Below are 13,422 nucleotides of genomic sequence, written 5' to 3'. Positions count from 1 at the left end.
GGCATTGGCACAAATGACCTGTGGCAACAACTAGTTTTGATAAATCAACTTCTATTGCAGTGGTTCTCAATCTTCCTAATGCTGTGACCCTTTAACACGGTTCCTTACGTTATGCTGACTCCCCTAATCATAAAATTATTTTCATTGTTACTTCATCACTGTAATTTTGCTATTGTTATTAATTTATCTGATATTCAAGATATCTGATATGTGACCCACACATTGAGAACCACTGCTCTTTTGGGAGTATACCACATTTTTATTTGTGCCAGTCTTTCTAGATACAATATTTTATCTATGCGGCAAGAGAGGAGAATAGTGGCACAGTTGATAGCCAGTCAATCAGAGTGAAACAACTCACTGCCTTCTAATGAGACAGACAAAACAAAACAAAAACACCCAAGCATGCTACATGGAAGCCTGCTGTCTAACTCAGCTTGAGATAACCTTTCTTCAACCTGGGAGTCCAACCAGGTTTGTGTTTGTTGGCTTGCGCAATGGGAATTAGCTCCATCCTTTAACTGAATCCTGGTCTCTTCAAATCACTACACGATACCTGAATCATTGTATGGGTGGTAGCTTGGGACCAGCTTACAAGTCCAGCTATAATTTAACTAGGTATTTTTGAAGAATAAACTTCTGGACTTGGAGAGATCCAGAAGCTGTTGTTTAGTAAAAATGACCAATTGGCATTAATCTGGAGCTTTCCTTCAAGGTTGGCTTCATGAAGACTTGTAGAAGGTTCAGGGGAGAAAAGTGCCAGTCCCTTAGCATTGGGCATTTGATGGATTAGAAACTGGAGCCCCAGGGACATGATGGAATGTACTAAACTCAGAAAGGGAGACAGCATGAAGTCCTCTGTCCCAGGCCCTCATCTGCTGATGTTCCCACTACACTGCAAGTATATCACTCACCTGGCATCAGAATGACCTAGAAGGCCTGTGAAAACAGACTGCAACTTCCAACTCTCAACCACTCAGAGTTGCCAATCTAATGGATTCGGGTCGGGGCCCAAGAATTTGTGTCTTTGACAAGCTCTCAGGTAATGTGAGAAAAGATTGCCATTTTCAGAACTCCTATCTATGCCTTCACTTGTTCAGTGGGAGAGGAACAGAGATCAGGATATTTGATCTGTGACTCAGCCATAGACATTTATACAGCATGGAGAGGAAAAAAAATATCAGATTTAACCAGTTGTTAAAAGTGGACTTCCTATACATACACACAGTCTGAGTGTCTTACGGAAGCAGCTCTATTTTCTGGGCCACTGTTTGGGGGTGGGGCGTATGGAGGATGTGTACTTATGAAAGGCTATCATTTGGGGTTCCTTTGAAAAAATGTATTCTCTCATACAATACACCCCAAATGCATTTTCCTCTCCCTTTACTCCTCCCAGCCCCCCTTTTCCTCTCCTCCCCCATCCTTGTTCCATTCTGTTTATCTTAAGAAAGAGCAGGGATATCAACCAAACATGGCATAACAAGTTACAATAATGCTGGACACAAACCCTCACATCAAGGCTGAGTGTGGCAACCCAGCAGGCAGAAAAGGGTCCCAGGAGCAGGTGAAAGAGTCAGACACACCCCCACTCCCACTGTTAGGAGTCTCGGAGTTTCCTTTTTGTGGTGGTGAGGATAAGCCCACATAGCCTTGCATGTGGTCAGTCAATATTCTACCACCGTGTTGCATACCCAGCTCAGGATCCTTTTATTAGGACATTATTCCATGTGAACTAAAAACCCACACAGCTTGATTCTGTAGCATGAAAGGAATTTAACTCTACATTGAACTAATCTGGCTCCCAGACAGCAACATTCTTGCTGCAGTAGAAGCGAGTGGAAGAGCCCTCTGCCTTCCAGAGAATACAGCTCTGAGGACTCTTGGGGGGCCAGCCTGTAAGGAGTAAGGTTTTTCCACCAACCGCCTGGTCTGGTCCCGCCACTGCGCCAGCCCCAATTAACATACAGAGACTCTGTATATGATATAATCCTGTTGGCCAGTTACTAGTTTCTTATCGGCTAGCTCTGTCTTAATTATTAACCCATTTCTATGTATATCCACGTGGTCTTACCAGCGAGAGGTGGCTGGCAGTTCTACCTTCTCCAGCCTTTCCATCTTGACTCCTCCTTACTACTTCCTATTCCTCCTTGTCTCCTAGTCCCTCCTATCTTCCTTTCCAATTGGCCAACAGTGCTTCATTCATTAACCAGTATGAGAAACATATATACATAATGGCATCTCCCATCATCTCTTTTCTGTCTAAATAAAAAGAAGGGTTTTAACCTTAACATAGCAAAATATATCACCCATGCCACCCTCCACCCCATGCTTCTCACAGACCCAGGGCATAAATGGAAATAAGAGGAAATGGGCAAGGAAATGGAAAAAGAGAATAGGAAAGTGAAGGAAATGGGCTGGGGGGGGCAGGTGAAAAGAAGCAGCAAGGAGGAAGAACACTGAGAAGTAAATATTAAGAGGTTCCAGCACATGGGCAGATGGGACCGATTTCCTGTCAGAAGCCAGACTTGTAGTCCTAGTACCTTAAATTTGTTACCAGGTTTACAGAACCTTGATTATCCTATTTGTAAAGTGGGACTATTGACTAATCAAGTCTTTAGTCTTTCTTGAGCTGATATGTGTGGTGATTGGTTATGTTCGTGGAAACCATTTACAAACTGTGGAATAGATTATCAAAGCCAGTGGTGTGTGTGTGTGTGTGTGTGTGTGTGTACATGTGTGTATGTGTATGTGAGTGTATAGGTATATGCTTGTGTGTACATGTGTGTATGTCTGTGCATATGTGTCTACATGTTATGTGTATATATGTATGTTTGTATATATATATATATGTGTGTGCATGTGCATGTATGTGCATATGCTTGTGTGTACAAGTGTATATTTGTGTATGTGTGTGGTGTATGTATGAGTATATGCATGCATGTCTGTGCATATGTGTGTATGTGTATATGTGTGTATATGTGTATTTGTATATGTGTGTATGTCTGTGTGTGAATGTCTGTGCATGTGTTTTTATATGTGTTTATGTATGTATGTGTGAGTGTGTGTGCATGTGTGTGTATTGTTCCTGAACCTCCAAAAGCTTTCTGTTTGAGAGAGCTTGCTATAGTCAAGGCACACCTGCTCATTGGGACTTTGTGTTTTATTCATCTCTCCCAGCAGGCCTAGCATGCCTGAGCAGGGGCAGATGTTCTGGGATTGGAGTCTATAGACATATCCCTCCCTAGCCAGGTGGTCCCTTCCAGGTTTTCTGTAGTCGTGTTTGCAAATGGACTCACACTGGAAAGAGTCAGTGTTTCACTGGTTGGTCTGGAAGCTACACCCACCATGGAGCTCCTTTCTTTCAATCATGAGAGTCTATCAAGCCCCTCCCACTGCTTCTCCAGAACTAATCAGAGATGCCTGAACTCCCTCCAATCTTGCCTTTTCCATCTTGATTTCAACTTTAATTTTTAATTACCTGCTCTTCTGTGTCATTTTAAATGGATTTGCTATGCCAGAGACTCTCCAAATAAATGAGCTTCTAAATTGGTCTTTATGTAATTAGACAAGAACTCAATTATTTCCAACATTCTAACTATCTGAGACTTAGAGAAAAATATGCTTTCAGCATCAATAGTTTAAAAGTCTACTGCTAGGTTATTGCATGAAAACGACAACTTAAAAGATTTTGTTTGAATTATATCGCAATAGTTAGCCTCTAACAAGTTTCCATTAGGAGGACAGAGTGACTCCCACCCGAAAATGCATTGTGTATCTGTTCTTTATCTTATTAAAAAAAAATCTGTGCTTGATATTTATCATCAAGCTCAAGCCAGTAAGATTATAATTTATTATCACAGATCCTGATTAACTAGACATTTCTCTACATAAGAAGCCATGATGCGTCTGCTGGAAACCCTCTGTATTCAGCTTATTTTCAGCTCTTTTTCTTATTCAGCAATACTAAGCATGAGATTTTTATCTTTTCCCTCTCAAAGATGAGTGTAATTACAATCTTATTTCATAAATTTTAAAATGTATCTGATTCATCATTTATCTACTTGCGAATTTTAACCCATTTCTGTAGTGTTGCTTCATTTCTATGCAAATAACATGATTTACATTCATCGGTGCAGTGAATTAAATGCTCCTGGTGATTTCCATGTCATTGTTATAATTACAGACACACTTTCCCCTTCATTGTCATTGTGTGTCACCTATCGTCAAAGGCCCCTGATCTGCAGAGGACAGCTTCATGGGGCTTAGATATGAGGCTTAAATCAAAGCACTTCATTTTGATGTTTCAACGAAAGGTGTCAAAGCTAAGGGTTTTACAGACAATAAAAAACTCCATAAAGTCACCATGCAAATGCCACCCTGAAGCCTACAGGTCCAGCAGGGGTGTCTTTAAGTTGTACTGTCTTTAAGTAGTACTGTTTTTGCTTATTGGTCCTTCATCTTCCTCCCTCCCTCCTTTGTGAGCTGGCCTCTCAGAATCCATACTTTCCACAACTGCACAACACTTGGTTTTCTCTCCACTCTCACCCTCTGAGAAGCACTCATGCATTTGTTGGTCATTCAGTAAGTATTTACCAAGCACCAACCAGGTGTCAGAGCTAGGCTGTAACCAGACAGATGGAAATCCTGCCTTGACTATAGAGATTCTAGTGGGAATCCCTGTCCCCTGTGTGGAGCATAGAAAGTGGGTGTTCCATCTCATTTGTTGAAATTTCCTCATTCTCCAACACTGTACTCCCTTCTCCTGTATGTCTTTATTGTCTTTGTTAATTCATTTTCCTCTCCAGTTCTGGAGGCAATTACTATCGATCTTCCTTCTCTCTTTTCATTTCTGACTGGCATGCTGGTATGGAATCTGCTTTGTATTAATATACTATTTGCTTTTCAGCTTCCATAGAATTCCACTGTGGTTATTCTAATTGTCATAACAACACTGGAAAGCAGTTGTCATCACCTGCATTTCAGAGATGAGGCAACAGGAGCCCCTCCTTCCAATCTTCTCTCCTGCATAAACTCTGTGAGCATCAGTTGTTGTGGGCCACAGGTCGAGCTCATGGGCAGGCATTCAGCTGGCGGCAGGGTGGGCAGGAGTACGTATTGACAAATAAAGACATGATGCTTGGAGTTTATCTAAAAATATGAATCAAAAAGTGATAGTGGCTGATAGGGACAGGTACATGGGGAGTGGTACATGGAGGAGCCCATGTGGGCAAAGAGCTTGAACTGAGCCTTCTGATTCTCCGAGCCTTAGGTCTTTCTTTCATCTCTCTGACAATGCTGTGCTCTCATTGTGTCTTTTGCTGGCTTATCAGCCTTACGAAGATGGTGGCTTACTTTTCATCTTTTATAGTATCCATGCCATATGGCCACAGCAGGTGCCCCATAACTTATTTTATTAAATTAAATAAGTGCAATTGTGTCAATAATAAATAGACTTACGGTTCCCATTAGTATTTTGATTCTAGATACTAAAGTGAAATGCTATGTAAGAAGGCAGAATGGTATGTCATCTTGGTTCCCTTGGGTGCATATTCCAGTCTCCACTTCTCTAGACATCTAGCCTGAAGTAGAGCTGTCCTCTGAGGAATGACCAAATATTGGCAAACAGCTTTGAGGCTGTGTCTTTGGAATGCAGGACCACCAGCCAGACTTTTTTTCTGATGAGGCTATTGTTTTTCCTGGCTTGCAGTTAGTCACCTCCTCATCTCCTCATCTAGCCTTTTCTGTTTACTCACACTTTTGGCTTCTTTCCCTTACCACATGTGCCTACTGGAGTAGCATGTCACCTGTGACTTCAGCTAACCTTAGCACCTCCTCCGGGCCCTAGGAAACTAGGGTTTTAACGTGTGTGTGTGCGCATGCGTGCGTGCGTGCGTGCGTGTGTGTGTGTGTGTGTGTGTGTGTGTGATTTATTACACAACACAACATGAAGGTTCTTAATCCTTTCTCCACTGCCTTTGCAGCAGAGTGAGGCCTCGACAGTTTCTCCCTCCTTGTGTAGACTAAACAAGTTAGTACCCATGAGATGCTAGGAAGGAGCCTGCTGGCAGCAAGAATGCTTACTGGGGCTAACTCTTAGTGCCTGAAGCTCTAGAGATTGCAGAGGATTAATTAGCTTACCCACAACTTGTTGTTCACCCAGAAAACAACAAACAAGCCAAAACTCCCAGTCAAAACCCCAAAGATACGTTGGGTTGTTCTGGGTTTTCTTTCCCTGGTCCTCTGTTTCCTCTTCCTTCCCTTTCTCCCATCCTCCTTTTCTTCTTCCCCCCTCCCTCCCCTTCCTTGCCTTCCCTGCCTCTTCCTTCTTCTGCTCTGTTCTTTCTCCCCCTCCTCCTCCTGCCCCCTTCCTTTCATACATACCTTTGTCATATAACTTAGTTGCTTTTTGTCTCCTCCTCCTTTTTGGTCACTATGTCCCAGCAGAACTGAGATGCTGGCTAGTCTATGATTTCTCCAATCCACAGGGCATTCTCTACACACATTGTAACTAAAGCCAAAATTCCAGCTAATGCCAACTTTTTGAGCTTAGTATGGTTGGGAAGATGAGCTGAGTCTATTTTAGCACCATACTGAACTCACCTCTAAGAGAAATGTCCTCAGTTTGTAAAGTCTTTTTGGACCTTCGGAATGGATTACTTTCATTCTTAAGGCAAGCTCCAATGTACATTTTCTGTGTGGGGACCAAACTCTTATGTCACAGAAGTCATAAGACTGGTCAAATTGAAGAGCTATTATACTGCTTTAACCTCCAAGAGTTGAAGTGGTTTTCGGGAAAGTTTGGAGCATGATAAGCAATAACTCTACCTCATTTACCTATCAAAGTTAAACTGGTATTTCCGGGTTCAAAAGGACAAGCTTATGGGGGGGGTGCTGTTCCTTCTGTTTGCCTAGGTCAAGTATAGGTCCTCTCTGTACTTTCAATTTGTGGAAGTCATCCTTCAGTGGTTTGAAAATCAGCTCTTTGAGGTTGAAGGATTAATCAGGTTAATTCTTTTGTTGCAAAAATGTATACCTGTTTAACGAGACTGAGGTATCAAAAGTTCAGACCTTCTAAACCAGTGGTTCTCAGTCTTCCTAATGCTGCCACCCTTTAATACACTTCTTCACGTTGGTAAGGTAGTCCACCAAGGATAGAAGGTAGCAAGTATCTTGAGTACTCTGATAATCTAGAGGAAAGCTCACTCAGAGAAATCAGGGTGGTTACCAAGATGTGGATCTTTGAGATTGATGGTGAAGGTATGTGATTACGAAGGAGAAGAGATAGGGAGATTCCTGACCCAGGGAATAGCAGGAAAGAGGAGTTTTCTCTTTGGGATAACAAATAGACCAAACCCAGCTACAACTACTGCTGCTTCTTGCTACCCCTTGCACAATTCAATGAACTGAGGTATTTTCAAGGCAAGTTCATGTGTGGTGAGGATGTACCTCATCTCTGATCTACATTCCCAGTCACTAGCTTTCTGGGTTAGACAGCCCTATCCGACATCAAGTGGGTATTTATCTTTCAGATAGCAGTGGCTCTCAGAATCACACCAGTCTCCAAAGGAGCTATGTGATAGGTGTTCACCAAGCTTGTACTTCTAGATTCATTCTATGATGAATACATCAGTCAACTGCAAATGGAAATAATTTTACTTGGGGGGCTCCTGCTGTAAGAGCACTTCTTCAATCCCACCTTGCTTAATATCTTCATATGATCCGTTACCTCTGTGCACACTTGATGCATGCAGCCAGTGTCTTCAGCTTTTCATTGAGCAGGTCCCAGAATGCCACACCAAGGGCCAGCTTACAATCAGTAAACCTTGTTTCTTACTTCAAGCTGACTTGGAGAACTATGAGAATGGAGAACCTTCCAAAGTCACTGTGATGATAGTTTAGACATTGTTTTATTTGGTTTTCTCTTGAAGGAAGTGTGTCAGTGAGACTGAGGGAAAGTGAACTTTGAATTAAGTCTGGAAACACAGGAATGGTTCCATTCATTAGATTTCCTCCTGCTCACAGGGACATACAGTCCCTTGAAACACATGGGATTTATTTTCTTCACTGTGACGTTGCCAGCTGAACTGAAAGGTCATGGAGAAATCTTTCTCTCTTATCTGAGAATGTGCCTCTTCCTTTTTGGCTTTGGTCTTTGTGTTAGTGTCTCACATTTCAGTTCAGATTACTTAATAAATGACCTAAGTCTTTGTCTCTCAAGATCCTGAGGCATCGTATGTCCCATTTCAATAGAATGTCCATTAGCTTCATAACACAACAATATATGAAATGATGTATTTAAGGATGAATTTTAGTCTGATGACTTCTCTTAACACCCTGGGGGTTTTGATGTTTATTCCCCAGGATGAATTCAAAGTTTATTCTTGGAAAAAGGTAATGTGGATCTCCTTGCCAGCATTGAGCAGAACGTCTGGTCTCACTCCTGACCACCCTGTCATTACAGATGAGGAATATATAATAAACAGAGCCATAAGAAAGCCAGATCTAAAGGTATGTATATGGTATCTGAGATGCTAGAGAGTTTAGTGATTGTTTATTTCATGTGTATGAGTTCGATTGCAAGCATGTATGTGTGCAATGTGTATTCAGATGGAATCTAGAAATGGAAGTTGAATATCTTATCTTGCAATTGGAATTATAGATAGTTGTGAGCTCTGATGTGGGTCCTAGGAATAGAACCCAGGTCTTCTGCAGTAGGTACTCAGTACAGGCTACTCTTAAAACACCATTCCTATTATATAATGTGTATAACAAGGTCAGTTTTACAGTGAAGGCAATCCATGATGGATATACTAAGGAATTTGCTTATTTCTGCAGAAGAACTCAGTTTGAACGGTAATATCTAAATGTGCTTGGGTTTTGCCCCTTTGTCTGGTTAAATGAAAACTGCTTAATATCCATGTTATTAAAATGAGACTAGTTAATATCCATGTTAAAAACATATTTTTATGAGCTAAAATGCTTTCTTTTACAGTTACATATCAGATAGCTATTTAAAATTAGCTTTTGAAACTAAGGCCAAGATTTTAAAATGAAAATCATCAGTTGCTGAGCAGCCCTCTATTGTCAGTTGTAATCACCCAGCTGTCTTGACCTGCCAATGTAAACATACAGAAGATGTTAGTCTCCTCCAGGGAGCAGTGTCTCATCAGTGAGGTGGCTTTCAGCTGAGAATGGGGCTCTTCAGGTCAGCTTTGGACGTGGCCTCAGGGTTTTTACTGCCCTGAAATATCAGCACCATTAGTAATCAATAAGGCAAATGGAGAAATTCCCAAATAAACAGAATTCAAGTAAGGGCAGAGTCCCTAAAATGGAAAGTTTTGATATTCAGTCTTGATGTCATTATCATGTTAGTATACAAGGTGTTTGTTAGCTACTGCCTTCTTGAATATTAAGTTTCTGATTTATAAAATGAAAGTCTTAATCCTCTCTCTGCCTTTTTATCAGGGCTGTTATGAACCTCACATATAGAGTTAAATCTTGAGGCGATTTGTGAACTATAGCAGTCAATATTCATAATAAACTTGGAACTGTCATTAGTGTTAGAATGTTAGGTGCAGCCATGATGACATTGATGACAGTGAAAAAGAATCCAAAGGTGATGGTCATTTAGGATTTTCTTTAAAAAAGAGACAGGTTTTCAAACATTGATAAAGAGGAGACCGGGAATATCATGTTGTAGGACTGCCAGCAAAAAGGAAAACACTTTTATATGTTCCAAAGAAATGAAGAGCAAGAAGATGGGGGGAGATAACTACTGATTCCTCAGTAAAAAACATGAAATGCACCCACAATGTATGTTCCATGTCTTAGCTTCTCCTGGGGTGAAGTTCTAGACAATGGCCAAATACATAAACTCGCCTGCAAAGACTATGCCTACTGTCCTTTTCCAGCTTCTAGAAATTAGGTGGTGATGAAGGAGATAAAATCAAGGCAGAGATGTCTGCTGGGAAGGGGGCAATTCCCAAAGATGCTTCAATAGTCCATCCTGGACTTTTGTTTCTCACTATAGGAGTAGCCTCAGAAATTGTCAAAAGATAGCAGGCCATTCGATTTTATGGTCTGAGATCAAACCTATCAGTGGACTCTTCATTAGCTCTTGTTGATGGCTTGACTTGTGGATATTTTGTATCTATTATATTGTCTGCTTTTCAGTCTGGTTTGATGTGAGTCCAGTGTGGAGGCCTCTCATCCTATCTATGCACAATATGTGGCTTAAAATGTTTTCAATACAGATAGTCAAATTTGGGGAATTAGCAATGTAGGCAACCCTCGCTTTGTGCATTTTGAATCCTAAAGTCAAGGGACTTTCAGACGTATTCTGAGGCTGGCTTGAATCATATCCCACAAGGTCAGAGCCAGAAATGCTGGAGCCAAGACTCCAGGCTCTAGAGTTACATAATAAGACCATCATCAGGAGCAAAGCAAAGGTGACAATAATGCCTGGCCTTCTTCAGGAAGACCTGAAGATACTGTGTGATGAACTCCAAGTGTTCATGGACCACAGCTGTGGCTGCTGGCTCTGTTTTCAGGACCAAGGGGAACATTCAAAAGGACTTTAAGCCGTAAAGGAAGAAACTGGAGGTTCCAACATGGCTTGTGCTGGTTAATAAGCCTCAGGGTTAGTTACTTTCAAATGTCCTTTCCTCCCTGTATTTGACAGCTTATGAAGGATGGATTTTTCCCAGGGGCAATTTGCTCCAATTTCATATGGAAAATCGATTGGAAATAGACATGTTTTCAAATAATTTCTTTTGTAACAAACCCCATTGCATTTTTTTTTTACAAATTATAACATTTAGCACTTTTGCTTGGTGAGACACACACACACACACACACACACACACACACACACACACACACACACACACACAGAGGGAGAGAGAGAGCGCTACATGACCATTGAGTACAATTATGATTTAGTAAGGTTTTAGAACTAAGAGATTTAAACTGTATTTTCTAGTTGACATGTGCTTTTTACATAGCAGTCATTTATTTTACAAAAATATGTTGAATACTTTATTATGCACCAGTTAGAGGTTTTCCCAGCCTTAAAATTTCTCTTTGCTGCCATTCCTCTGAAGAAGCAGGTAGGCCTTTGTGCTATCCATCTCTCTCTCCCTGGCTCTCTGCCCCCTCTCTTTCTAGCTCTCTACCTCTCTTGTACCCCCTTCTCTTTCTCTCTCTGTCCTCCCTCAAGGCTGCTCTGCACTTCCCTTCTCTCTCCCCTCTCTCCCTCCTTCTCTCCCTCCTCCCTCCCTTCCTCCCTCCCTTTCCCCCTCCCTCCTTTCCTGCCTAAAACTCTGCACATGAAAAAAAATTACTTGGTGGCTGACTACAATATTCATAAATGTAGAAGACACAGAAAAGAGCTGAATGAACTTAGACATAATCTGGTCAAATGCTTCGGTTTGTTTCTGGGGAAACTGAGGCACAGGGAAAGTTAGCTGAAGTTCTCAAGGACACAAATAGAGGAGCAGCCAAAGCAGGAAGCCTTGAATGGTGTTCCTCAACTTCAGGTGCACATTATAATTACTGGGGGAAATTTAAAAGTATTTATGCTCAAAGTACACTGTGGACAAATTAAACCTCTTGGCCACAGGACCAAGCAGCAATATTCTTTAAAGCTCTCTAGATGATTCTAGGAAGTACCCTGGGGAGATACCCAACACTCCACAGCAAACAAGGAGCCCCACTGTTTTTCCTCATGCTTACTGAGGTCTCTGGTTCTTGGATTCAGTATGATAGGAAAAAAAAATTGCTCAAGGAAATCAGAATAATGGTCATAAGCAAGAATCTCTTTTCCTTGCCTCTGCCAACACCCTCAGAGTCCTACTAGCCAGAGCACACGTGGCTGCACGAGCTCTTCTCTTTCCTTGCATTCGTCCTGCTCTTCTTCATCAAGTCTTCTGTAGGCTGCGCTACAAACCCACTGTCTGCAAGGCAAGGATGCCCGGGACTCATTCTAGCATCTGGGCCTCTCATAATGAAGCCCTAGTTTATCTCCCCGGCCACACCCTTGTTCTGCAGGCAACCAGGCCTGTTCACTACCTTCTTTGGTTTTCCTCAGACCAAACTTCTTCCCATCATTTAACATCCTGGTTCTGATGTTATCTCTTCCATGATGCATTCAGCCACCTGTGTTTATGCTGTATTTAAAGGCAACATTTTTTACACCATTATAACTATTATATTACATATTTACTACAGATGTTTCTCTGGCATATATATCGGACTACAAAATGTAACTTTTATATTGTTAGTATGTTTTTTTCCTTATTAGTTTGTAAGGAAGTGAAATGGGGAGTTTACATTTCAATTACTCATGTATTTATCAGTATGCTGAAACATGCTGACCAGGTGGGTGATGGCTTCTAATAAAAATGCTGTTTGTGTAGCAGAGGAGAAGGGGATGGAGAGTTAGGAAAGAAAAAATTTTAACCATTTCTGTGTCTACCTTTGCTTCTTCCACAAATGTCTCCTCAACCCTCCAGTTGCTGTACGTGCCCTGATCTTCAAACTTGAGATTCTTATAATACTTTTTTCCCCTCTTGTAGGTGAGATACATAAAAGTGCAGAAAATAAGATATGTCTGGAATAATTTAGAAGGGCAGTTTCAAAAAATTGGGTAAGTTGCTTCAGTGAGAGTATCCAAAAAAGACAGGCATTGTCTTGCAAATATCACTTTTTATTGCAAATTACTCTTTTTACTTATTTATTTTAGCTCCCTGGAAGACTGGCTCAGTTCTGCACAGATACATCAAAAATTTGGATTAGGGCTAACATCAGAAGAACAGGAGATAAGGTACTGCATGCACTGTGTCTCTACTAGCTCAAAAGGGCTGTGATTGGTTAGCCAGATAGCCCAGTATATAGTCTTGATTTACCAATATCAGAAAAGGTGTGTCCCATGCATGACCTCATATGTCATCACAGAAACCATTTTTTTTAAAAAATGGTGTCGGGGGTAGAACATGTAGGACAACTAACCCAATGGTGCAGTGTGAGGCTCAGAGAGATTTCATGGCTTGCACATGGTTAAAAAGATGGACACACACACACACGCACACACACACACACACACACACACACACACACACACACACACACACACTCACGGGTAGAGATAGAGGAGATATAGACCTATTTCTGGTGCTCGGAAGAGATGGAGCTGATTGCAGCCTCAGTATTACCTGCGATTACCTGTGTGCTTGTAAGCAATGCAGAATTGCAGCACACTCCTTACCCCTACTGAAGCAATCTTGGTTTTAATGAGATTACCCAAATTATCCATGTTTACATAAAAATGGAGGACCATAGCCTATGCATTTTACAAAGCTGTTTTATCCCAGGGTCTAAATGGAAGGCACAGAGAATGGTTAGTATTCTCCACAAGAAAAGTAT

General features: G+C 41.4%; 1 protein-coding gene across 3 annotated transcripts in view; it reads left to right on the top strand.

Moving 5' to 3' along the window:
* Atp13a4 (ATPase 13A4) overlaps positions 1–13,422 on the top strand; it is a 128,644-nt gene that overhangs the window by 50,579 nt on the left and 64,643 nt on the right. For all 3 annotated transcript variants that reach the window (XR_007834950.1, XM_051191265.1, XM_051191264.1), the window contains exons 4-6: positions 8,362–8,508; positions 12,576–12,646; positions 12,743–12,823. Coding sequence is in view for 2 of the 3 variants with exons in the window: in XM_051191265.1 (XP_051047222.1) it covers positions 8,362–8,508; positions 12,576–12,646; positions 12,743–12,823 (299 nt within the window). In the remaining variant the exon portion in view is untranslated. The remainder of the gene's footprint in view (positions 1–8,361; positions 8,509–12,575; positions 12,647–12,742; positions 12,824–13,422) is intronic.

Source organism: Phodopus roborovskii, unplaced genomic scaffold, assembly GCF_943737965.1.
Source record: "Phodopus roborovskii unplaced genomic scaffold, PHOROB, whole genome shotgun sequence".
Classification (NCBI taxonomy): domain Eukaryota; kingdom Metazoa; phylum Chordata; class Mammalia; order Rodentia; family Cricetidae; genus Phodopus; species Phodopus roborovskii.
The sequence above is the reverse complement of the archived record's forward strand: the minus strand, read 5'-3'. Positions and strand labels throughout refer to the sequence as shown.